Genomic DNA, 24,375 nt, shown 5'->3' with positions numbered 1-24,375 from the left:
AGACAGTAAAGAAGCCATCAGATATACACTAGTCTCAACTGCTTTCTCTTTCCATTTCCTCTGGAGCTGGGGGAGCAGCCCCAGCACACAGGAGGGGCTCGGGGCCAAGAGCCCAGCTGCCACATGGACGAGCAGCCCCGGTGGCCCTCGGGGCTGCCCCTCACTGCCCGCGGGGCTCTGCCTCTCTGCTGCCTTCGGGTCGGGTCTGCTGCTTCCCTGGAGCCATGGCCATGGCCAGCAGCAGGACAGGACCTTTTCACTGCTGCTCTCTTTTGGCTTAAATGTTGTTCCCTTGTGCTCTAGTGTTTGGGTAGGACCTCAGATCTCGTGTACCTTGGTGACAGTCCTGTTTTCTCTACAGTAGCTTCTCTGCGCTCCTCTTCCAAAGCTCATGTTAGGAAGACACCCAAGGAGCTGCTCCCTGAACAGACCTCTTGATATTCTGGGCTTCACCATGGATCAGTGTCCCAGAGTGACCAGTGTAAGACCGAGGGCTAGACTGGGATCTGCCTTCTTGGCTGCACGTGGCTCAGCAAACATTAACTGCCCTTTGATTTATCTGGCTGGTAGTGTCCTACTTGTGTTGGGGTTGATTGCAAATGGCATCCTGGAGAGAAATCTGGATGTGTCAGGAGATGTCAAGGGATTTCCAGGGAGAGTGTGAGAGTACAGGTGTGCAGTGTGCGGTTCCTCATTTAATGAGTGACTATTCAAGATAGACCATCCCAAAGGAAAAGGAGAACCTGAGGATCCCACAGGCTAAGGAGGGCTCTACAATGGTCGAAGTGGTTGGGAAGAGCCAGCAAGCAAAAGCCCTTAGGACTTAGGAATGATTGTTGATAGCCTCTTTGAAGCTGCGTTATCCAGGTCTAGTGCAGCCCTCATCTGCCCTTCGTGCCCTTAGAGACACCCCATGGCACTGCCAAGCACTGCTCTGTGCTGCTGAGCCATCAAGGCAGATAGAAAGGGGCTCAGCAGCAGAGATCCCCATGGAGTTGGGTCTGCTGCCCACGCTGAACAGCACAGGCAAGGGGCAGTGCCCAAGGACTCCCAATGCACCACAGCCCCCTGGCTCTACAGAGCAGCAAAACCAGCTCGGGGCACTCCATCTCCTGAGCCGTGGCTGGCCCCAGCCCGGGGTCAGCTGGGGAGGCCCAGAGCCGCCTTTGTCCCAGCAGCTGCGGTGCCTTGCGAGGGGCTGGGGAGGCGGTGGCCGTGCCCAGAGCTCTGCAGCAACCTGCGGTGGGCACTGCCCTGGGGCCAGCCCAGCCTGGAGAGGGCAGGTAGGTGGGGACAGGTGGGCAGGGGCTGGGCTGGGCAGTGCCTGGCAGAGGGCAACAGCAGTGTCAGGGAGTGGTGGGAGCATGCAGGGGAGGGCTCCCAGCAGGGCTTGGTGCTGCAGGGCCAGGGATGCACGCAGGACCTCGCACATCTGCTGAGGGCCAGCGCGGCTGCTGCTGGGGCAGGGAGCTCAGCAGCTCCCTTGCAGCCCTCTGCCCTAGGCCTGCCTCTCCCCTTGCCCTCAGCCCTGGCCTTGTCTCTGCTGGCAGGAGCATTCTTGGCATGTGCTTCCTGGCCTCCCCTCACCTCTGCACAGCTGCTGCCCACTCAGGCTGCTGGCAAAAATGTGTCCTCACAAGCAGCACCACCCCTTGGGCTGCTTCTCCTGGCCTCTCCCACCCCACTGCCTTGACTCCTTGTCTCTGCTGGGCCCCACCTTCCACACCCAAATGCGTCCCTTGGCTGTCACCTCCCTGTCTTCTGCCTCATGGGATAACAGAGCCAGGGTGGGACGTGTTACCTTTATTTGATATAGTTCTTGTGTAATTGGCATTGGTGATGGCACAAAAGGACAGTTCCTTCACCAGTGATCAACATCCTTCTTCATTTTAGGCCACAACTCAACATCCTTCACTGAGCTTCAAGTTTTTTTTTTTTCTGTATCTTGTGGATGAACTGGATTAGGTCTCCTTCATTAGTCTGAGGCACAATGCAATGCTTTTTGCCTTCTACCACTACAGCACAATATGTATGACTCTTCCTTACTCTGTGCATTGACCTGATGGGTCACTTGACATTTTTCGCTTTCATACCCATAGATGGAAGGGGACGATTTCCCAAAGTGGGGCAAGGTGATGGGTTCTGTCTCAGGCATTTGAAGTGTCCTGTTCTTGAGTCTTGCAGCCTGAATTTGCCACAGATGACCCAGGATGGTAAATGGATGTTCAGCTGTCTAGTAGGGACAAAGGAGAGTATCTTGGGTTCCCAATGGCCATTTCAACTTTAGGTCAGTCTCAGGAATTCACTGAAGAAGGGGTGTGTCCTTGAAGGGGTTTGTGTGCTGGGCTGGACTGTAGTTGCAGGGATAAAGAGCACTGCTGGCAGTGGAGCTGCCCTGGGAACTCCATCTACCTCCACCTGAATCCCCCAAGGGGCTCTGGTCTCCTGCAGGTCCTTTCTGACAGCTGCAAATCCAGGGAATTACCTCAAATACAATGGGGTCTCTGGTGGTTTTTCCTGATTGCTTATGGTCAGACAGCAAAGCTCTGCCTCAATACCCAGTAATTTCTTTGGTACTTAACTAATAGAGCAACTACTCACTTCAAAAGATCCAATCTCTTCCATAAAATGTAAGACAGTGTAGTTTCTACAATGAAGAAATGTGAATATTCAGGATGTAAATTCATCACAGGAGAAGAAATACTGGTTTTCACCTGTACTTGCATTGTCTTTGCTTTCCCTGTCATGATGTGCTTCTTCATCTTCCAGGTACATCCACGAGTTTTGATTAAACAGACCCTGCTGAATGTTCCCTTTCCAGCTGCCTGTCTGGACCTATGCACTTCCCATGGTTCTCCTGGTTTGCCCTCCCCTTATTCTTTGATCATTCAGATGGCTCTCACCCAACCCAGTTGCTGCTTTGAGCTTTGAGTTAGAAGCAGCCCAGCTTTGAGTTAGAAGCAGCCCAGCTTGCCCATCTATCAGCAGTCTTTCCTTTTTTTTTTGTTTCCTTCTGTTTCCTTCTGTTTCCTTCCTTTTGTTTCCTTCCTTTTGTTTTTTGTTTCCTTAGCAGGAACCTCATCATTTAGAATTGAATTCACATGATACGGATCAATACTAACACTATTGTTTATAATCTCCTATCAATCAGTATAAAATACTTCTACGGTCATCCTTTTTGGAAAGTAAACCTCACAGAAGGCATACAAGATGAGGAGATTGCTTTTTTGTTTTTAAATTGCTGCATGTTTTCCTGTTCTTTGGTTGGAGATGGGAAAAAAACTTCTGCACCTGTGTGCAGCGAGGTCTCTTAGTAAAGCAGGTAGGAGCTGGTGCAAAGGGGTTGTAACATCCAGCTGCAGACTTGAGTGAAGTCTGGTGTAAGGAAAGGAGAAGGAAGTACCAAGTGGCCAATGAGAGAAATTTCAGGGCTGGGGTGGTGAGGAGCAAGGTTGTCCATGCAGTGTCATACCTCAAGAGTCTGCTTTTCCTCCCTATGCAGGTCCCCTGGATCAATATCAATTAGAGAATGATGCTCCAAGCTGAAATGCAACAAAATTCACCCTAAAATTAGAAAAGATTTTTATTAGGTGCTTTTTGAAATCTTCGTCCTTAACTACAACATGAAATCTCTCAAATTAGCTGTACAAGTCTTGAAGTCTTGAACAAAACTATGCAAGAGATGTTAGGAGTTTCTTCAGTTTAATGAGTTCCATGGTGTATTTTGGTGCTGAGTCTATGAAGCTCAGGTCCTGAGAGGAGAATGATGCAATTGCTTGAGAAAGTAAAGTCAGAAGGAAAAGTTGAAGTGACTTGGAGTATTAATGGGCCCCTCTGATGGCTATTACTAAGACAGCCTCCCCAGGGACTTGTTAGAGCAGCTAATTGGAGGCCATGATTACAGACAGGCAAAGGCACTGTGCCGAGAAAAGTCTTGGTTGGTTTTAGTGAAGCAGAAGGGCCAATGCCTGACCACAGCCATTGGGAGGGGAGATCCTGCACCCCCATGTCTGGCTCAGGACTCTTCCTGGGGGTCTGTGGGATGTGGTCGGCAGTGTGATGCCAGAGAAGATCAGTGGTATGACACCTCCCAGCCTTTGCACAGGATTGCAAGGTAGCAGTGAGTCTCCATTGCTATGACTGTATCTCGTCTCCTCATAAGCTCTAGCCAAGGGGACAAAAATGTCAGGGCTGTTGGGGCCTTCCATTCTTGCCAGCACCCTCTGCCTTCTCTACAGGCTGTGCTACGCTGTCCCACACTTTGCCCTATTTCCTTGAAGACTACAGACACCCGTCTCTGTTCACCACCTTGCTCTCATCCCAGCATCTCCATCATTTCACCAATGTCTCATGAACCCTCACCAGCTGTTCCTTAAAATACAAAGCCGTGGTCTGGTCACAGACACTCTTTGGGTGACCTCTTGCAACACAGCATGATACTGTGAGGGATATTTCTATCTCCTTGTGGCTAGTGCCAACCTTCCAAGGTGCACTCTGTGGCAGTTTTTTCTCTCCTGCTCTTTCCTACTACCAAAGAAAGCTCCATCAGGTTGGAATCCACTCCTAAAGTAGGCATCTCAACCCATCAGCCTTCTTGTAGCCTGTCAGCCAACCAGACACAAGTCACCTCACCACCATCTTCCAAGCCATGGGCCTGCTGCTGGCCTTGCAGCTTCTTTTGTAGACACACCCAAGCCTTGTGCCTCCTGCTGTCCACTCATGTACTCAAGCAGAAGGGACGGGACAACCCATATCCAGGCCTTCTTTCTGTCTGGGTCCTCCTGGGTATGTACGCAGAGGGGATCCCACAGTCAGCAAGCCAACCAGGTGCCTTCTGCTGGCCTACCAGGGCCACTGGCAGATGTCAGCCAAAAAGTACAGATCCCACGTCTAAGTCAAGGGTGACCTGTCAGCTAGTCCAGAGAGAAGTGACCTGACAGTCCCTTTCTGTGGCATGTTCCTGCTGCTGCCCTATCAACTGCAGAGACAGAAGTGACCTCACAGTCACTTCCACAGTCACATTCCTCCTGCTGGTGCAGGAGATCTTGAGGCAGAGCTGAGCTCATCAGATCATTCCCAGCCATCTCCTCCTTGTGGCCCACAAGCTGATCAGATCCATGGCCCCCCACATTCATCTTTGAATGCCATGTGACTGCACAGCAACCTCACGGTTCCTGCCCTGCCCCAAGGGATCAAGGGCAAAAAAGGTAAGGGTTAGGAGAGGGGCTGAAGGTGAGGAGGTTAATGCACAGGAACAGGGGTTTAGGATGTTAATTATTCATGTATGGGATTAGAGATTAGATGAGGGATTAGATTAGGGATTAGAGATGGGGTTAGAGATTAAGCAAGTGTGTAATGGGAGGGTTTGGTGTTCTACTTGGGGTGTCAGGTCTGTGGTTTTGTGGTTATGTGAAAGCTCTTTGCTTTAGGGTTTTGTTTAGGGTTTTTCTGCCAAGAAGTCTAGGGTTAAATAGAGCATTTTAATGGTAGTGTTAAGGGCAGGGATCAGGGTGAGCAAGAGAGTAAAGGTAAGGGAATGGGGTTTGGGCTGAGTTTTGCTTCAAGGGATACTATGAGGTCAGGCTTTACAGTAGTGGATTCCTGTCAGGGTTTGGAGTAGCATTTAGGTTTAGGGATAAAGATGACATGTTAAAATAGGGGAAAGGCTTCACATGACCGTATTAAGACTGTTTTACGGCAGGATCTACATTACCTGAACCCTCTTACCTTTTCAAAATCGTTAATTTCTGCTGGCCAAGCTCCTCTTCCCTACCTCAAATCTCACATCTCTCCTGTCCAGCCCTCACCTGACCTTCCAATATCAGTCATCTTTTTGGAAGCAGGATTCTCATGACATTCGTGATCTCAGAGTATGTGTCTCACCGCTGTTGGCCACTGCGTTCCTGAGAAAGAAGCAGCTCCTAAGCCAGCATGGAGCACCCTGCATAATGTGCCCAACAGCTCTGCAGCACCACAAACGTGTGTGTCCTGCCTACAAGTTTTGGTTCCAGAATGGCTCCTATGGGTCCAGAGTAACTTTTCCCAGGTCCTCATGCATGCTTCAGTTTCCCCCAGGCATCTTGCAGGCAGTAGCTGCCTCTGTGTGGAAAACAGAAAGCAGTCCTGAAGGATGACTTTAGGCAAAAGCTGATACCTCTGACATGACAACCTGTGTCCAAGACCTCTTCCCCTGTGGGGCCTACCTCGTACTTAGGAAGAGTGGATCTCACAAACTATGTGCAAAGCAGGCGCATATGCTGGCCTATCACGGACACTGGCAGATGTGAGCCTAAATGCACCGTTCCCAGCCAGGAGTCAAGGGATGACCTGTCAGCTACTACAGAAAGAGCTCAACTCACAATCCACTTTATAGACATTGACTTAGGAGTGGATTAGGAATTTCTGAGGCATCACTAAGCTACAAAATACCCCCTTTTTGGCCCAGGACCTGCCCAGCTAGAAGTGAGCTGGTTGTGATCCTTCCAGCCCATGGCACTGCTGCTTGACTCCCAGCCTCTCTGACGCACAGGAGCCAGTTATGCACCAGTCTTGTGAGGTGCTAGGGCAGGAGGGGCCTTGCAGGCAATGTTCCAGCCCTGTGCCTGTTGGTGGCCTCTCAGCTCCTTGTGCACAGTGAAGAACATGCTCAGGTCCAGAAGCTGTGTGCCTGAAGCTGGCCTAGAAGACACACAGGGGAAGCGCCCTCCCATCCCCATCGCCATCGCCATCGCCATCCCCAGCCCCAGCCCCAGCCCCAGCCCCAGCCCCAGCACCAGCTGGCGGTGCTGCTCTGGAGAGCGAGGGGGCTGTGGTGCCTGGGGCATGGTGGCACTCGGCAGGGCTGTGCTGGGCAGGCTGGGAGGCAGACCCAGCTCATGGGGTCACTGCTATTGCCCCAGGGCTGCAACAAATCACTTGCCAGACTCCTTTGCTGGGGCTGCTGCGTGGCCTGGGGCTGCAGAGCTCTCCTCTGCCTGCTCACACCAGATTGAGCACTTGAGCTCTGGTCAGTCCACCTTGGACAGGCTCACACTCTGCGGGCTTCATTCACTGCACTCTCTCAGGCTCACGCTGCCCCTGAAGATGTCCCCGCATGCTCTGCACACACCACTCTTGCCAGCAGGTCCCACATGTCTCTCCAACCCTCCCGTCTTCCCCTGCAGTAGTGGCCCCTCACCGCAGCATGTTGGTGCATCTCCAGGCTCATGGGTGTTTCCTGAGGGCCTGCTCCATGTGGGGAGTGGTGGGGAGGAAGAGAGCAAGGTCTGCTCCTGGGGCATGGCTGAGCACAGCCCAACCATCCCGCACCGCGGGCAGGCCCCTTGTCCCAGGCTGAGGCACACATGCAACATGGACACTTCTCCATCAGCCCAGCTTCACGCAGGGCCCTTCAGCTCTTCCCCAGTCCCATGACTCACCAATTCCTCCTCCTCCACCCACAGACATACATTGGTTTCCATTTGGGGACTCAGGCAGTACTTTAAGGATCTGCTAAAGCCCTGAATTTCCTCGTTTCTCACAGCCTTCACTCAAGTCTTTCTCCTTCCCCTCCCCAGTGCAGAGCACTGCCTCTCAGGTGGCACTCAGTGACCCTTCAGAAGGGCCTTTGGGCTTCCTCAATTGTCCTGGTCCTTATGAAAACTTCCTGGCTCCTTCCGGAGCTCGGAGGGAGCCTTCTTGTCCAGCGTGGGGCCCTCTATTGTCTCTGTCTGGGACAGAGTTACTCTCTGCAGATCAGCCCCTGTGGTGCTGTGTTTTTGATATGTGACTAGAGCAGTGTTGGTCACCCACAGCTGTACTTGTTGTTCCTGAGCAGTGCTTGCACAGCATCGAGGCCTTCTCTGCTTCTCACTCTGCCCCACGAGCCAGTAGGCTGTGGGTGGGCAAAAGGCTGGGAGGGGAACCCACTGTTACAGCTGACCCAGCCTGACCAAATGGACATTCCATGGCACATAACATAGTGCTCAAGAATACATATTGGTGTCATCTTTCCAAGACAAGGTGGCAGTTTCTCAGAGACTGCCTGCACAACAATCTGCTGGTGGGAACTGATGAGTTACAAAATGTTCATCATGTTTGGCATTTGATTTTCGTTTCTTTCTTTTTTCTTTTCCTTTCCCTTCCTTATGTGTCTTTCTCTCAATGTGTGACTTTTACTTATTTATGCTGTTCCATCCCCTCTGCCCTCTAGAGGAGGAGGAAGGAGGCAGCCAATGCATGTTGCTGTCTGGTGTGAGCAAGCAGGAGGCTGGCTATGGTGCAAAGAAATGGAGGTCTGTGAAGCCACAGGAGCCCTGGTCTCTTGCCTGGGAGATCCCCAGCACAGAGTGCCTGTGCCCCGCAGGGCCAGCCCCGCTCCCCAGGCCAGCACAAGAGGCCTGGCCCAGGCACAGAGCAGCCTGCCCCGAGCAGGTGCCTGCACAAAGAGCTTTCTCTTCTCCTTTACCCATCTGTGCAGGCCCAGAAATGCTGTCCTGCTCTTCCCCAGGGCCATCCCTGCTCCCAGAGAGCCTTGCCCAGGGCAGTGTGTCCGTGCTGGCCTGGCTGGCCATTGCTGCTTCCCTCCCCGTGCTCCCTGCAGGGCCCTGAGCTGGCAGTGCTGCTGTGCAGAGCCAGGGGGCTGTGGTGCCCTGGGACACTGTGGGGACTCCCCACTGCCTGTGCTGCTCAGGGTGCTGGACAAGTGCTGCACCAGACCTGGCCCACGAGGCTTCAAAGAGGGTCTCCTCAATTACAATGCAGTCTTATGTGCCTTCACTTGCTGGCTCTTCACCACCTCCCCTGGCATTGCAGAGCCCTCCTTAGCCCACAGAGTCCTCTGATTTGCCTTTTCCTTTGCTAATCTTCTTTGGATGATCACTAATTTTATGAGGTTTTAATCGTACCTAATGAGCACGTTGTCCTAGGGTTTCCCTGATGTCTCCTGGCAGCTCCAGATTCCCCTCCAGGCTGGCATCATCAATCTGCCCCACTGCAGGGTGCGTAGTCCCATGAAGAGGAGTCCAAGACCAGTTGTCAGATTAGACAGGTGAGGCCATAAAGGGAGCTCTTGGTCCAGTCCTTGGCTACTCACACACCGCCCTGGGACTTTCATCCTGTGTCTTACACTCCATGAAGAATCCCAGAAAACAGAGGAGCAGGCAGCAATCCCTTGGCTCTATACTTGGCAGCAGCTTTGGAAGAGGCATCCAGGGTTCTAGGTTTGCCCTGAGTAGCCCCTTTTGTTACTGCCATGGTATCAGGGAGGCCAGCTGTGACACAGGGCTGCACAGTGCCTGCTGCTGCCTGCAGCCACAGGGATGCCACTGCAGAGACAACAGGACTGTCAGCAAGGTACATGAGACCTCAGGGATAACCCAAATACAAGAAGCACAAGAGAACAATGTGGAAGCCAAAAGAGAGCAGCAGTGAAAAGGTCTTGTCCTGCTGCTGGCCATGGCCATGGCTTCAGGGATGCAGCAGCCCCGACCCGAAGGCAGCAGAGAGGCAGAGCCCAGCGGGCAGTGAGGGGCAGCCCCGAGGGCCACCGGGGCAGCTCATCCATGTGGCAGCTGGGCTCTTGGCCCCGAGCCCCTCGTGCATGGGGCTGCTCTCCAAGCTCCAGAGGAGATGGGAAGAGATGGCAGCTGGTACCATTGAGGTTCTCATGGATTTTTTATTGTCTATACCTACAGAGGAAGCCTAGTTCTATGGGTAGATTAGATGACCCGATAGTAAATAAAATAATGAACAGGCAGGCTGCTAAGATTAACATTTAACTCAAAATATCACATATTTGCTAAAATAATAGTAAAGAATATTAATAATGAAAGATTCCCTGAACTCTTTTTGGATATGCTAGCAGAATGGATAAATTGACGAGAACTTTACTGATGCTTTAAGAAATATGTTAATTGTTTGTTTATAACATCCTTCAGTTCCTGGTTCCTCATGCTGTAGATGAGGGGGTTCACTGCTGGAGGCACCACCGAGTACAGAAAAGACACCACCAGGTCCAGGGATGGGAATGAGTTTGAAGGGTGCTTCAGGGAGGCAAACGTGATAGTGCTGACAAAGATGGAGATGACAGCCAGGTGAGGGAGGCACGTGGAAAAGGCTTTGTGCCGGCCTTGCTCAGAGGGCATCATCAGCACTGCCCTGAAGATCTCCACATAGGACAGCACAATGAAAACAAAACAACCAAGGACTAAAGAAATGCTACACACGAGTGCCCCAACTTCCTTGAGGTAGGCATCTGAGCAGGAGAGCTTGAGGATCTGGGGGATTTCACAGAAGAACTGGTCCACAGCATTGCCTTGGCAGAGGGGCAGGGAAAATGTATTGGCCGTGTGCAGGACAGCAGTGAGAAAGCCACTGCCCCAGGCAGCTGCTGCCATCTTGGCACAAGCTCTGCTGCCCAGGAGGCTCCTGTAGTGCAGGGGCTTGCAGATGGCAACATAGCGGTCATAGGCCATGATGGTGAGAAAAGAGTATTCTGCTCCAACCAAGAATACAGAAAATAAGACCTGTGCAGCACATCCTCGATAGGAGATGGCCCTTGTGTCCCAGAGGGAATTGGCCATGGCTTTGGGGAGAGTGGTGGAGATGGATCCCAGGTCGAGGAGGGCGAGGTTGAGGAGGAAGAAGTACATGGGGGTGTGGAGACGGTGGTCGCAGGCTATGGCGGTGAGGATGAGGCCGTTGCCCAGGAGGGCAGCCAGGTAGATGCCCAGGAAGAGCCCAAAGTGCAGGAGCTGCAGCTCGCGCATGTCTGCAAATGCCAGGAGGAGGAACTCACTCACAGAGCTGCTGTTGAGCATTTCCTAGTTCTGGGCATGGGGTCCTGCTAAAGGAGTAAAAGGTAGTACAGATTTATCTGATAATAACTAACTCATTTTCGGCCACTCAAGCAGACATTGGTCAGGTCCCTTTCATTAGTTATAACACACTGACTGAGGGTGTCCCTGGAATAAGGGGACTTTGCGGTGGTCAATGTAGTAGTCAGTCCTCATCTATAACAATAAGGAAAGGGAAACGTGGTAATCCTTGATTAAATTCACTCCTGATATGTTGTGATTATCTGCATTGCTGTTCCAAATTCACCCAATTGCAGAGCAGGGCTGTGAGAAATTCTTTTTTGTATATTTTCATTCCTTCTGCACTCCAAGTGAAACCTTGTGGATCCTCAGATACAAAGGGACTGTCCCTTTAGTGCAGAGTGCCCTTCAGAGGGGACAGCCGGTCTGTCAAAAAAGGCTGGTCTCTTCTGCTAGCATGTGTATGAGCTGCAGGATAACTACATGTTCACCTGAAAAGAACCAGGACACTGCTGAATCAGGGCTCAAAGTGCCCATCTCCAGACCCCTCACCCTGTCCCCGTACCCCATTTCCATCCAAGCACACCGAGGGCTCACTCCATGGGCTTGTGAAACCCCCATCCCCAGCCAGCCTGGAAACAAGAACAGCAGCAGCATGGCCAGCTGGAGAAGCCAGGAGGAATGCCAGCATGCTGCTGCCAGGGGAGGCAAGGCCAGGGAGGGACAGACAGGCACTCAGCAGACCCTCGTCTGCTGCAGCTCTGGCTGCAGAGGAGGCAGGTCATGCTCATTGCAAATGATTTGTGCTCTACTTTGGCCTGCAGGCACCTCCCAAAGACAGGAGGCTTGTAGCTCCTAAAGATCAGCTTGGATCACACCTGAGAGGACCACAATATGATGTTGGTGCAGTCTGTGAGATGAGGTTTGGGAAGGTACTTTACAAATTTCATCACTGACATATTGATTTCTCAGTGCAATGCTCCAGGAGTCTCAGTTTCCTGTACAATCCTGACAACCCATTACCATGAAACCTGCCTCCCATCCACTGCAGGAATCTGAAAGCACAGACTGCAGAAAAATCCTTACCCTTCAGATAAATCAAGCCTCGATCTTCCTCTTGAAATGCCCCCTCATAAATGCCATTCTTTAAAGCACAGCAGAACCAGACAGAACAATCTGGACAGATGCTGTATCAGGCATCGGATGTGCCAGCTGTAGAAGAGCCCTTTGGCAACTGCACCTGCATTGCCCTGCTGCCAGACACTCACAGTGTCAAGAGTCTCCAGATCTGTCCTGCCACACACTGCCCTCTCTTGTTGCACTCCTCACTGCCTCCAAGCCCCTCTCTCCTTCTCTCCTCTCCCCGTGCCACCTGCGGTCAGAGCCCCCAGCCCTGCTGCGCTGTGCAGAGGAGCTGCTCCTGGGCAGAGCTGTCTCTCTGCACCAGGGACCTCTTGCCAGGAGTTCCCCTTGGGCCCAGGAGCCCAGCCATCTCAGCAGCACAGCACCCGACCATGGCATCATAGAATCATAGGATATCCTCAGTTGGAAGGGACCCATAAGGATCATCGAGTCCAACTCCTGATTGCTTTCTCTGTGCCATTAGGCTCCCTCGAGGTGTCCCCAAGGCCTCAGGGCTGACAGCTCCTTAAGTCTCTCCTGGGGTGTGGTGTTTGAAGCAGACTGAATTCATCACTGACTGATCCTCTCTGTAGATGTCAGAGACTGATTTTTTAAAATGTGATTTGTGCTGTTGGACTGTGGTTGTCAAACATGTTGTGCTTTAACCTGTTAGGCACTTCAGCACCACACAGATGTTAGCTCACACCCACCTCCCAAAAGACAATGGGTTGAAATAACGGTAGTTTAAAAGGACAGAAAATGAAGAGATAGTAATAACAGTAACAATACTAATAATAAATAATAAATTTTATTTTTATTATTATTATATGTATAAAGCAAGTGATGCACAATGCAATTGCTCATCACACACTGACTGATGCCCTACCTTTCCCCAAGCAGGGGTCCCCCTGAATCTGGACAGCCTGCATTAGGATCTCCTGTGCAGGTCCCTTGAGCTTACTTTGGTTTAGGGCAATACAAGCTTTCAGAAGGATCTGGAACATTTGCTTCCCTTTCTCAAATACTTCTTCTGCTGTGCTACCCCATGTAGTGATGTCATCAAGGTATTGCAGGTGTTCAGGAGCTTCCCCCTATTCTAGAGCAGTCTGGATCAGCCCATGGCAAATGGTAGGGCTGTGCATCCAGCCCTGGGGCAGTCAATTCCAGGTGGACAGGACGACCCTCCATGTGAAAGCAAAGTGTGGCCTTCACACTGCTGCCAAAGGGATGGAGAAAAATGCATTAGCAATATTAATTGTGGCATAGCACTTGGCTGCCTTTGACTCCAGTTCATATTGAATGAAGTTCTAGCATGCCCGGCACAGCAGCACTCAGCGGTGTTGTGACTTCATTCAGGCCACAGAAGTCCACCGTTATTTTCCACTCACCATCAGAATTTTGCACTATCCATATGAGACTATTAAAAGTTGAGCAAGTGTTGCTGATCATTCCTTGGCTCTCCAGTCAATGAAGCAGCTCATGCATGGGAATCAGGGAGTCTCTGTTAATGCAATATTGCCTCAGGTGCCCTGTTGAGGTAGCGATTGGCACCTGCTGTTCATTGGCCATCAGCAGCTCCACAGCAGAAGGGTCCTGTGAAAGAGTGGGCCAGGTAGACAACTGTTTCCTGTCCTCCGTCTCCAAGGCAGCTATGCCAAAAGCTCACCAATACCCTTGTGGATCTTTGAAGTACCCTCTCCTGAAGCAGTCTATGTCAAGGTTGCACAGATCCTCCAGGTCAGTCCCAATGGGTTGCTTTTGCCACTCCTTCCCAGTGAGACTCACTTCAGACTCCAATACAGTTAACTCTTGGGTTTGATGTGCCAGGCCAATAATCCTCAAAGTCCAAGACACGCGATTGTCCCCTTCCTCCCCCTGGATGGAGGCTGGGCCCCTCTAGTCCTGCTTATAGTATTCATTACTCTGTTTGGAGGACTGCCCACTAGAAACTGGAGCAGCAATTTTCTCAGAACTCCTTTTTGCTAATGTTTTTCCTTGCGCTTCATGTATCCATGCCTCTAGGGTCGAGGTAGATTTTTGCATCCCATTTTCTCATGGCCTTTCCATGGTCACACAGTTCAAACCACAGGGTGGCACATAGTATGCCCCCACTATATCAACTTTCTTGAGCAGAGGGATGCTTACACCTGATAGTTGAGGTATTGGTTCGTGCAGGTGGGGAGGAAGATGTATTCTCTTGTAGTTCTTGCATCTCGTGAGAAAGTTTCTCTCTGGATGAGATGCAGGCCCATAGGGAAGAAGAGAGACTTTCTTTGTAATGCCATTGTTGGCTAGCCAATTCATCCCCTGTGGGTTCCTCTTGGTCTTTCTAGGTCATTACTGCCAATGAGTTGGCATATGATGATGGTGTGCTCTGTACAAACTTCTGCCATATGGGTCATGTGTATTTGACTTCATCTGGATCTTTGGATAGCTGTTTGTTGTCTAAGTTTCTACTAATCGCCTTCGGCATGGCTAATTCCCTCAGGTACCGGACACCCCTCTGCATGTTGGTCCACTTTCCTGGTTGACATACAAGATCTTTCTTGAAGGGATACCTTTCCTTCAAGCATGACAGGATTAAGTTCCTTGTGTCCTTTTCCAATGGCTTTGTTAATCACCCCTTCCCTAGATGGGGATTTTGGCTGCTTGGCTTCCCTGTCTTCCAATTCCAGGCTATTGGCACTGTTCTCCCAGCAATGGAGGAGCCAGCTGACAACATACTCACCAAGATGATGGCTGAAATAATTTCCCATATCTCATAGCTTACACTGGGAAAGGGATCACTTGGTTTCTGATGTTTATATGATCTCTTTTTCCTTGTCCTCCTGCTTCCATGATGGCCCTTCTTTGGAGAAACCTGCCTCATTTTCTTCCTCCTTTCATGTCCGGGTAGAAGTTTCTTTCCTTTCTAAAGAAAAACTGACTTTCAGACCCATTGTTTTCTCTTGCATGTAGAGGCAACCGATACTGGCAGAGGTTGGTTCTCTGGCCCAGCCATGGGGCCCATCATAGGGGCTGGAGTGGCTGCAGGGCCCAACACAGGAGTTGCTCTGGCTGCAGGGCCTTTCAGAGGAGTTGGAGTGGCTGTAGGGCCTATTGCAGGTTTTTGAGTGGCTATAGGGTCTATCACTGTGGTCGGTTTAAATTTAGGCCCCTCTCAGGAGCTGGAGCAGCTGCAGGACCTGTTGCAGGGTTTGGAGTGGCTGCTGGGCCCTTCACAAGGGTTGGACTCGCTGATGGACTTGTCACAGGGGCTGGTGTGTGCCTGCAGGAAAAGTCACAGGGGTTGAGGAGGTGTTGACTGTGGCTTGTTAAGCATAGGTCAAGGCCCAGCACATTGCAGTGATTTGTGTCTCTCTGGAATTCCAGGGTGATAACCACTTTTTCAAGCATTTCACTTTTTTTTTTTTTTTTTTTTTTTTTTTTTAGTATTCTGTGCTTTCTCAGAGGTGAAGTTCCAAAGCGCTGGAGGTGTCCACTGCTCTAGGTGCATGCCCATATCCTCTGACACTCCCTGCCACTCCTAACTCTCCTGACTCCAGACAGATCTCTGGATAGCATTCTTAAGTGATTGTTTGACATTAAACAAAACCCGAAACACATTCAGGAAACATCACAATAGGAACATGCTGGTTTGACCATCCCAAGGATATTCAAAAATTTGAAGTACTATTGTAACTAGCCTGGAAGAGAATGGGGAGGTGAAGGAGAAAGGGAGAGTGAACCAGTGGGTAAAAGTGTCTTCCCCTTGTCTCTCCCATGGCTTGGTTTCCTTTAGGATAAAAGGTCACGAGTGTAATTCTTAATAGTTTCTGAGAGATGGTTCCCAAGGTATGGAGGTAATGGCAATGCTGAGTACAAGTACCAGATTAGTTTCATGACCAAGAATTTTATCATATCATAAGCCAGTGTTACACAATACTTCAAAAGAATAAATTTAAACCAGCCGTCAGAAAAGATAAACAGCATGGCAGGGGAGACATACAGTAAGTAATGTTCTATACGACACAATTCTGAAATCAAGCACAACAGACCTGAGATTAATAAATAAATCAACTTTGTGATCAGCAACTATTAAAATCAAATAATGCTTATAATAGCTTCCTTTTAACATGCTGTGGTCAGATCCGTCATCGACTCAAACTTTGTGCTCTGTGTTGGGCACCAAAAAGAGTGTGGTTTAACCCGACAGGCAGATCAGCACCACACAGCCATTCACTCACACACACATCCTGCTACATCCCCAGTGGATGCAGGAGAGAATGAGGAGGGGATAAAAAATAAAATAAAATAAAAAAAAATCATGGGTCGAGATAAAGACAGTTTAATAGGATGGAAAGGGAAGGCAAATAATACGAACAATGATGATGATGATCATGATGATGATTGCCTGTCCCGAAGCAGTGGTACCCCCTACCCTGGCCAGCCACCCATATTGATTGTTCAGCATGATGTCATGCGGTATGGAACATCCCTTTGGCCACTTGGGGTCAGCTGTCCTGGTTCTGTCCCCCCCAGCTTCTCAGGCACCCCCAGCCCGCCACTGCCGGGCAACAACTAAACCATCAGTGTGTAATCAGCATTCTTCTCGTGCTAAATCCAAAACACAGCATCATACCAGCTACTAGGAGGAAAATTAACTCAATCCTAGCCAACATCAGGACAACCATAGACTAAGGGCATGATATCTCTGTGTGTATATCAAAAGAGAAAAGGTGGTGGTGATTAATTGGAAAGTACTGGAGCTGAGCATGATGCAGATGGTGTGGAATATAGGGTGGATATTGTCCTCATTTTGGCTGGGATAGACTTAATTTTCTTCCTACTAGCTGGTATGGTGCAGTGTTTTGTATATAGGACGCAGTTCCAGACAAAATAACAGCATGCATGAGAAGGAAGAACAGAAAAAGTGGAATTGGGCAGCCTTCCATCCCCTACTCTTCTCTGAGTCTGTGCTGCAATTCCATTCAACTACTTACTCCTGTATTGGCCAAACTGTCTTGCAATTCCTGTTGTTGTTATCTTGTGAGAGACAGCATAATCAGGGTGAATCATCTGCCTGCAGACATTAACACCTGACACAATGTAGCATCAGTCCAGGGAAACCCTGAGAAACTGTAGGATTTTGCCTGCAGATGCCTGTTGACATTTGCAAGGAGGAGAGTCCTAGTCCTGCACTGGAGGAAGAGGAACCCCACATATGAGGGCAGACTGGGACCCTACTTAGATTGCACTGCCCAGGAGGAGGAGTGCCTGGGCACCACGAGGGATGTCATACGAGTAGTGGTGCTGCTCACCAGGAACCAGGCCAGCTTCCTACAGAGATGCCTTACGAGGGGAATGGCCACCAAGAAAATCTGAGTTATCAGACTCAACTCAGATCCACTGTGGTACCACACGGTCAAGGGTTTACAGCCAGCAAGAAAAAAGTTGCAGGTCTGGGAGTCCCTAGGACAGTCTGGTATAGAGAGGAGCAAGGACTTTGGCAAGGCTGAAAGTCCCAACAAGAGCGTGATCTTTGTGTCCATGGCTCTGGCTGTTGTCTCTTCCACTGACACCCATGAGGAGACAGCTTATCATTAAAGCACCAGGGCCTCATTGCCTCCTTACCCCTCCCTACCCATGAACCAGACAGGGGTCGTACCATTCTCCTGCACTTGGCAATGCACATCCCCATCTCCTACTGCCCCAGGAAGAGCCCTGAGCAAGGTGTGAAGGGAAAGGATCTCCCTTCCTAGGGGCTGGTGGTCAAGGCCTGGCCCTTGTGCTTGGTGAAAACACATCCAATTTTCCTACACTTCAGTGTCACCTTCACATTGCCTTTGTCTACTTGTCCTCACTGCCTCCAATGTTCTGCTCTAACAAGCTCCAGGGGAGGCTATGTCAGTGCTGGCCCTCAAGGGGACACTGCAGGAAACTTGCATCACACTTGGACTTCTTGAGAGATTTCTTCAATTTGCTCTCAGTGCCTGAGGTTCATGGGCTCATCACCAAAGCCACCAGAGGGGTGATTCCAAAGCCTTGGGCTGGGCCTCTGGTGCTGAGCTGGGCCGGGCTCCTGGGACAGAGAGAGCTCCTGGCAAGAGGGCGCTGGTGCAGAGAGACAGCTCCGTCCAGGAGCAGCTCCTCTGCACAGCACAGCAGGGCTGGGGGCTCTGGCCACAGGCACCCAGGCAGAAGGGGATTCCCGGCAGCCTGGAGGGTGCGGGCAGAGGAGAGCTCAGTGCAGGAGAAATCTTGACAGCTTTGCACACGGTAAGTCTCCGGCTGCAGGACAGTGCAGGGGAGGTTCCTGGAAAGGGCTCCCGGATCCAGGACGTCTCTGCCTGGCCAGGAGCTGCCAGGATGTCTCTCATGGCTTGTGCAGTGTGGAGGAGAAGGTGCTGCAGGGCACCTGCAGGGGTGCCCAGGGCTGTGGTGCAGAGCAGGGTCCCTGCTGTGCCCCAGGGGCTGTGTGGCGGGGCAGGGCCTCTGACGCCTGCCAGGCTCAGCACTCAGCCTGTCCGGGGAGCTGCCCAGGGGCTGCAGGGAGAAGCTGCAGGTGGAAGGAACCCCCCCGGCACGGCAAGGCAGGGCAGGGCAGGGCAGGGCAGGGTCCTGCTGCTGCCCAGAGCCTGCTGCCTGGGGCAGGCTGCTCACAGCCCCACAGCACCCCCGGGGCATTGCCCAGGAAGTTTTGACAGAGAAAGGGCATGGCAGGGGCTGCCTGCAAAGAGAAGGCACTTTCTGCAGTCTCTGCCTGCATTTTCTTGCTCTGATTTTTGGGCAGGCTCTATGTTAACAGAGTGGCGGAATTTGCACAGGTGACTGAGCTTCCTATTGCACTGAACTGAGACATAAACAAGTTAGTTACGAACCTGAGAATATCCCTTCCCTTCTCTCTTCTTACAGACTGAACCAGGGTTTTTCTGAGCTGTTCTTCAGGACCTGCAGACAGGGAGAGGTCTCTAGACCTGTCCCTGTCCCCGGGATTTATCTGCAGGGCAGAGCTGGGCACACAGCGGGTGGGATGGGGTCTGTGAGCATGGACGGGAGGAGAGGTGGGGACAGAGAAGCAGCTGCTGGCAGGGACAGCTGCAGGCAGCAGGGACATGGGCAGGCAGTGAGAGGGAGTTGATCCCTCCCTTCCATTCCTGTAGTGCAGGCGCCTTCCTTGCAGCAGCTGCTGGTCTCCTCTCCTCCCCACCACAACTTCTGTCATGGCATGGAGAATCTCCCTCTCCTCTTCCTTTAAGACCATATTGTCCAGGGCAGGAGCTACATCTTGTGCAGCCAGAGCTCCTGCAGAGGATAATTGAAGGTTTTTGCAATGTCCAAGTTTCCTTGTTTACCCTTGTGAATCAGCATCCTTGCCATGTACTTGTCATTGAATTCTTCACAGCTGTGCTAAAAGGGAGGCTTTTCCATCTGCACTTGGAGCTGGTGCCCTCTTTTCCCAGCACAGCCCAGGTGATTTTTCAGCACAACCTCTGAGTGCAGCCATCTCCCAGCTGAGTGCTGCAAGCAGCCAGCAGCTGGGCACCAGGGTCTGGACAGAGCAGCCCTCCTGGATGTGACCTCTGGCTGAAGTTTGCGCCCACAACAACCCGACCATGGGGAATGTTTAACATTGCCAACAACATCTTCCAAATGGGATGGGGTGTCTGAATCCTTAAACTCTGTGTAAGGAGACACATTTGCTGCACCCGCTCCTGCCACCTTCCTCTGTGGCAGAAGGCATCCTCCAGAGCTCTTTACCCTCTGCTGTCTCTGCAGGGCAGGTGGCACAGGGGTGTAAGGACATGCTCTACCTCACTGACAGCTCAGCCTCTGCACTGGGTTGGGTCCGCCCTGCTTGCACATGCCTGCTTCTCTCCTTTGCCCAGCATGGCAGCTGGTGGTGTCTGATTCTGACAGGGAGTGCTGTGCAAGGAGGTTAAAGCAGAAGGTTTAAATAAAACTCCCTGTTCTCTCCTGCCAGACACAAGTGGTCCACGTACTCATTTCATCTCTCAGGGTGGTGAACATGGAAGACACACATGCAGTCACACAACCAAACACCCCTCACTCCACAAAGGGAGCCTATGGCCCTGGTGGACCCTCTGTGTACCACTGCTGTGGAACAGAGGTGGCCCATCGGGAGCTGCTGGGCAGGGGCAGCTGCTGTGTGAAGGAAATTAGCCAGTGCAAAGCTCCAGTGGCTCCAGCCAGGGATGTGCAAAAATATCCTCTTGGAAAAAAAAGGGAAATGTAAAGGCTGTAATAGGGACTTAACTGAGTTTTGCTCAGACAATTTTCTCCTAACATTCTATATTTTTTCTCATTGCTCAGTCTCCCTGATGAATTTTATGAAATGCCCAACAGCAGCTCTGTGAGTGAGTTCCTCCTGCTGGCATTCGCAGACACGCGGGAGCTGCAGCTCCTGCACTTCGGGCTCTTCCTGGGCATCTGCCTGGCTGCCCTCCTGGGCAACGGCCTCATCCTCACCGCCATAGCTTGTGACCACCGCCTCCACACCCCCATGTACTTCTTCCTCCTCAACCTCGCCCTCCTCGACTTGGGCTCCATCTCCACTTCTGTCCCCAAAGCCATGGCCAATGCCCTCTGGGACACCAGGGCCATTTCCTACCCAGGATGTGCTGTACAGGTCTTTTTGCTAGTCTTCTTGATTTCAGCAGAATTATCTCTTCTCACCATCATGGCCTATGACCGCTACGTTGCCATCTGCCAGCCCCTGCACTACGGGACCCTCCTGGGCAGCAGAGCCTGTGCCACCATGGCAGCAGCTGCCTGGGGCAGTGGCTTTCTCCACGCTGTGCTGCACACTGCCAATACATTTTTCACTCCCTCTCTGCAATGGCAATTCCCTCAACCAGTTCTTCTGTGAAATCCCCCAGATCCTCAAGCTCTCCTGCTCAGACTCCTACCTCAGGGAAGTTCAAGTCCTTGTGGTTACTGCTTCTCTGTTTGGGGGGTGCTTTGTTTTCATTGCTCTGTCCTATGTGATGATCTTCAGGGCTGTGCTGAGGATCCCCTCGCAGCAGGGACGGCACAAAGCCTTTTCCACGTGCCTCCCTCACCTGGCTGTGGTCTCCCTGTTTCTCAGCACTGTCGTGTTTGCCCACTTGAAGCCCCCCTCCATCTCTTCCACATCCCTGGACCTGGTGGTGGCAGTTCTCTACTCGGTGGTGCCTCCAGCAGTGAACCCCCTCATCTACAGCATGAGGAATCAGAAGCTGAAGGATGCTTTAAGGAAACTGATGCCTTGATGTTTTTCAAAATCAAGAAATTGCCCTTCATCTTCTGCATATGACTGATAATGGAACACATTACAGACACAAGAGTTATTCTATTGGTTTTGTGGTCATTTTATATACTCTGCAGGGCAGTGCCAGCAGCTCGAGGCTGTGTAGAAGGTGGGTTGCATGGCGAAGGGGTTCCACAGTGGCTGTCCAGGCCAGTGCAGATGTGCTCACTTGGGAAATGCTCCATGGGAGATGGGATGTTACAGGAGAAGAGCAGAGCCCCCTGTGTGTGCAGGGGAGACATGGGAAGAGAAACCCTTTGCTGCTGGTGCCAGCAGCCACATCATATGCACGTGGAGAGATGAACACGAGCAGAAAGGCCATCATCTATTCCTACAAGTCTCATGAAGACAGAGAGAGCTCCTGGCAAGAGGGCCCTGGTGCAGAGAGACAGCTGTGCCCAGGAGCAGCTCCTCTGCACAGTGCAGCAGGGCTGGGGGCTCTGACCACAGCAGACACAGGCAGAAAGGGATTCCAGGCAGCCTGGAGGGTGCGGGCAGAGGAGAGCTCAGTGCAGGAGAAATCTTCATAGCTCTGCACACGGTAAGTCTCTGGCTTCAGGACAGTGCAGGGAAGGTTCCTGGAAGGGTCTCCTGAATTCAGGATGTCTCTGCCTTGCCAGGAGCTGCCAGGATATCTCTCATGGCTTGTGCAGTGTGGAGGAGAAGGTGCTGCAGGGCACCTGCAGGGATGCCCATGGCTGTGGTGCAGAGCACGGTCCCTGCTGTACCCCAGGGGCTGTGTGGCGGGGCAGGGCCTCTGCCACCTGCCAGGCTCAGCACTCAGCCTGCCTGGGGAGCCCAGGGGCTTGGACAGAGGAAGGGCAGGGCAGGGGCTGCCTGCAAAAAGAAGGCACGTTCTGTAGTCTCTGCCTACATTTTCCTGCTCTGATTCTGGGGCAGGCTCTGTGTTAATGGGGTGGTTGGATTTCCACAGGTGATTGAGCTTCCTGTTGCACTGAACTGAGACATAAACAGGTTAGTGATGAACCTGAGAATATTCCTTCCCTTCTCTCTGCTTACAGACTGCACCAGGGGTTTTCTGAGCTGTTCGTTAGGACCTGCAGGAAGGGAGATGTCCCCAGAGCTGTATCCATCCCTGGGAGGTGTCTGCAGGGTAGAGCTGGGCACACAGCAGGGGGAATGGAGTCTGTGAGCATGGACGGGAGGAGGGGTGGGGATAGAGAAAGAGCTGCTGGCAGGGACAGCTGCAGGCAGCAGGGACTTGGGCAGGCAGTGAGAGGGAGCTGCTCCCACCCTGCGATTCCCTGCAGTGCAGGTGCCTTCCTTGCAGCATCTCCTGGTCTCCTCTCCTCCCTCGCACAGCTTCTGTAATGGCAAGGAGAATATTGGAGGCTCCCTGTGCTCTGCCACCACGTTCACATTGTCCAGGGCAGGAGCTGCCTCCTGTGCAGCCAGAGCTCCGGCGGAGGATAATTGAGGGTTTTGACAATGTCCAAGTTCCCTTGATCTGCCCTTGCGAATCAGCATCCTTGCCATGTACTTGTCATTGAATTCTGCACAGCTGTGCTAAAAGGGAGGCTTTTCCATTTGCACTTGGAGCTGGTGCCCTCTTCTCCCAGCACAGCCCAGGTGATTTTTCAGCACAACCTCTGAGTGCAGCCATCCTCCAGCTGAGTGCTGCAAGCAGCCAGCAGCTGGGCACCAGGGGATAGACAGAGCAGCCCTCCTGGATGTGACCTCTGGCTGAGGTTTGCCCCCACAACAACAACAACATTTAGCACTGCTCTGGAGCACAAGTTGCCCATCAGGGGGCTGATGGGCAGAGGTGGCTGCTGTGTACAGGACACTGAGCCAGCGCAAAGCATGGCTTGAGCTAGGGAGAGAGACAAAGATCCCCCTGAAAAGAAAGGCAATGTGAAGGTTTCAATGAGGAAAGAAATGAGTATTGCTCACAGGAATTTCCCCTAACAGACAATTTATTTTTTTCTTCTTTGGCAGTTTTCTTGATGAAGGGCAGCAAATGCCCAACATCAGCTCTGTGAGCGAGTTTCTTCTCCTGGCATTCGCAGACACGCGCGAGCTGCAGCTCCTGCACTTCGGGCTTTTCCTGGGCATCTACCTGGCTGCCCTCCTGGGCAACGGCCTCATCCTCACCGCCGTAGCCTGCGACCACCGCCTCCACACCCCCATGTACTTCTTCCTCCTCAACCTCGCCCTCCTCGACCTGGGCTGCATCTCCACCACTCTCCCCAAAGCCATGGCCAATTCCCTCTGGGACACAAGGACCATCTCCTATGAAGGATGTGCTGCCCAGGTCTTCTTTTTTGTTTTCTTGATTGGAGCGGAGTATTGTCTTCTCACTGTCATGGCCTACGACCGCTACGTTGCCATCTGCAAGCCCCTGCACTACGGGACCCTCCTGGGCAGCAGAGCTTGTGCCAAGATGGCAGCAGCTGCCTGGGGCAGTGGCTTTCTCACTGCTGTCCTGCACACAGCCAATACATTTTCCCTGCCCCTCTGCCAAGGCAATGCTGTGGACCAGTTCTTCTGTGAAATCCCCCAGATCCTCAAGCTTTCCTGCTCAAATGCCTACCTCAGGGAAGTTGGGGTTCTTATAGTTAGTCTCTGTTTAGCATTTGCATGTTTTGTTTTCATTTCATTTTCTTATGTGCGGATCTTCAGGACAGTGCTGAGGATGCCCTCTGAGCAGGGCCAGCACAAAGCCTTTTCCACGTGCCTCCCTCACCTAGCCATTTTCTCTCTGACTCTCAGTACTGCCATGGTTGCCTACCTGAAGCCCCCCTCCAACTTCTCCTCATCGTTGGACCTGGTGGTGTCATTTCTGTACTCGGTGGTGCCTCCAGCAGTGAACCCCCTCATCTACAGCATGACGAACCAGGAGCTCAAGGATGCCTTGTGGAAACTCTTTGGATGCATGCTTCTTCAGCATCAATAATGTGCCTATAATACTAACGGGACAAACAGGTTATCTAAAAAAATATATCTTAATACAATAGCTTGATATTGTTTTATTTTTATCATTATTATTATTATTTCCTTGAACTTGTGATTTTGATTTAATTCTATTTGTGGTATCCTGTGTATTAATTGTTTTATTTATTATTTACTTTCACCCAATCATCTTATATTCTTACAGAACAAAGATTCCTGTGTGGATAAAACAATAAAGAAGCCATGAGAACTTCA

The 24,375-nt window shown here is 51.5% G+C and overlaps 2 protein-coding genes across 2 annotated transcripts; both read left to right on the top strand.

Moving 5' to 3' along the window:
- Window positions 1-20,253: 20,253 nt before the first annotated feature.
- On the top strand, window positions 20,254-21,169 carry LOC118261221 (olfactory receptor 14C36-like). The gene is given in 2 exon segments (XM_035571935.2): window positions 20,254-20,730; window positions 20,732-21,169. Coding segments are annotated over 2 exon segments (915 nt in total).
- Window positions 21,170-23,188: 2,019 nt separating this feature from the next.
- On the top strand, window positions 23,189-24,124 carry LOC118261222 (olfactory receptor 14A16-like). Its single transcript, XM_035571936.1, has one exon. It carries the CDS (start codon window positions 23,189-23,191, stop codon window positions 24,122-24,124), a length of 936 nt encoding a protein of 311 aa, XP_035427829.1.
- The last annotated feature ends 251 nt before the right edge of the window (window positions 24,125-24,375 follow it).

This window comes from Cygnus atratus, unplaced genomic scaffold, assembly GCF_013377495.2.
Source record: "Cygnus atratus isolate AKBS03 ecotype Queensland, Australia unplaced genomic scaffold, CAtr_DNAZoo_HiC_assembly HiC_scaffold_51, whole genome shotgun sequence".
Lineage (NCBI taxonomy): Eukaryota > Metazoa > Chordata > Aves > Anseriformes > Anatidae > Cygnus > Cygnus atratus.
Note: the sequence above shows the minus strand (reverse complement) of the source record. Positions and strands in the feature narration are given on the sequence as shown.

Bases quoted from the DNA above. Each gene is read 5' to 3' on its own strand.
- LOC118261222 (XM_035571936.1), top strand. From the start codon at position 23,189: ATGCCCAACATCAGCTCTGTGAGCGAGTTTCTTCTCCTGGCATTCGCA.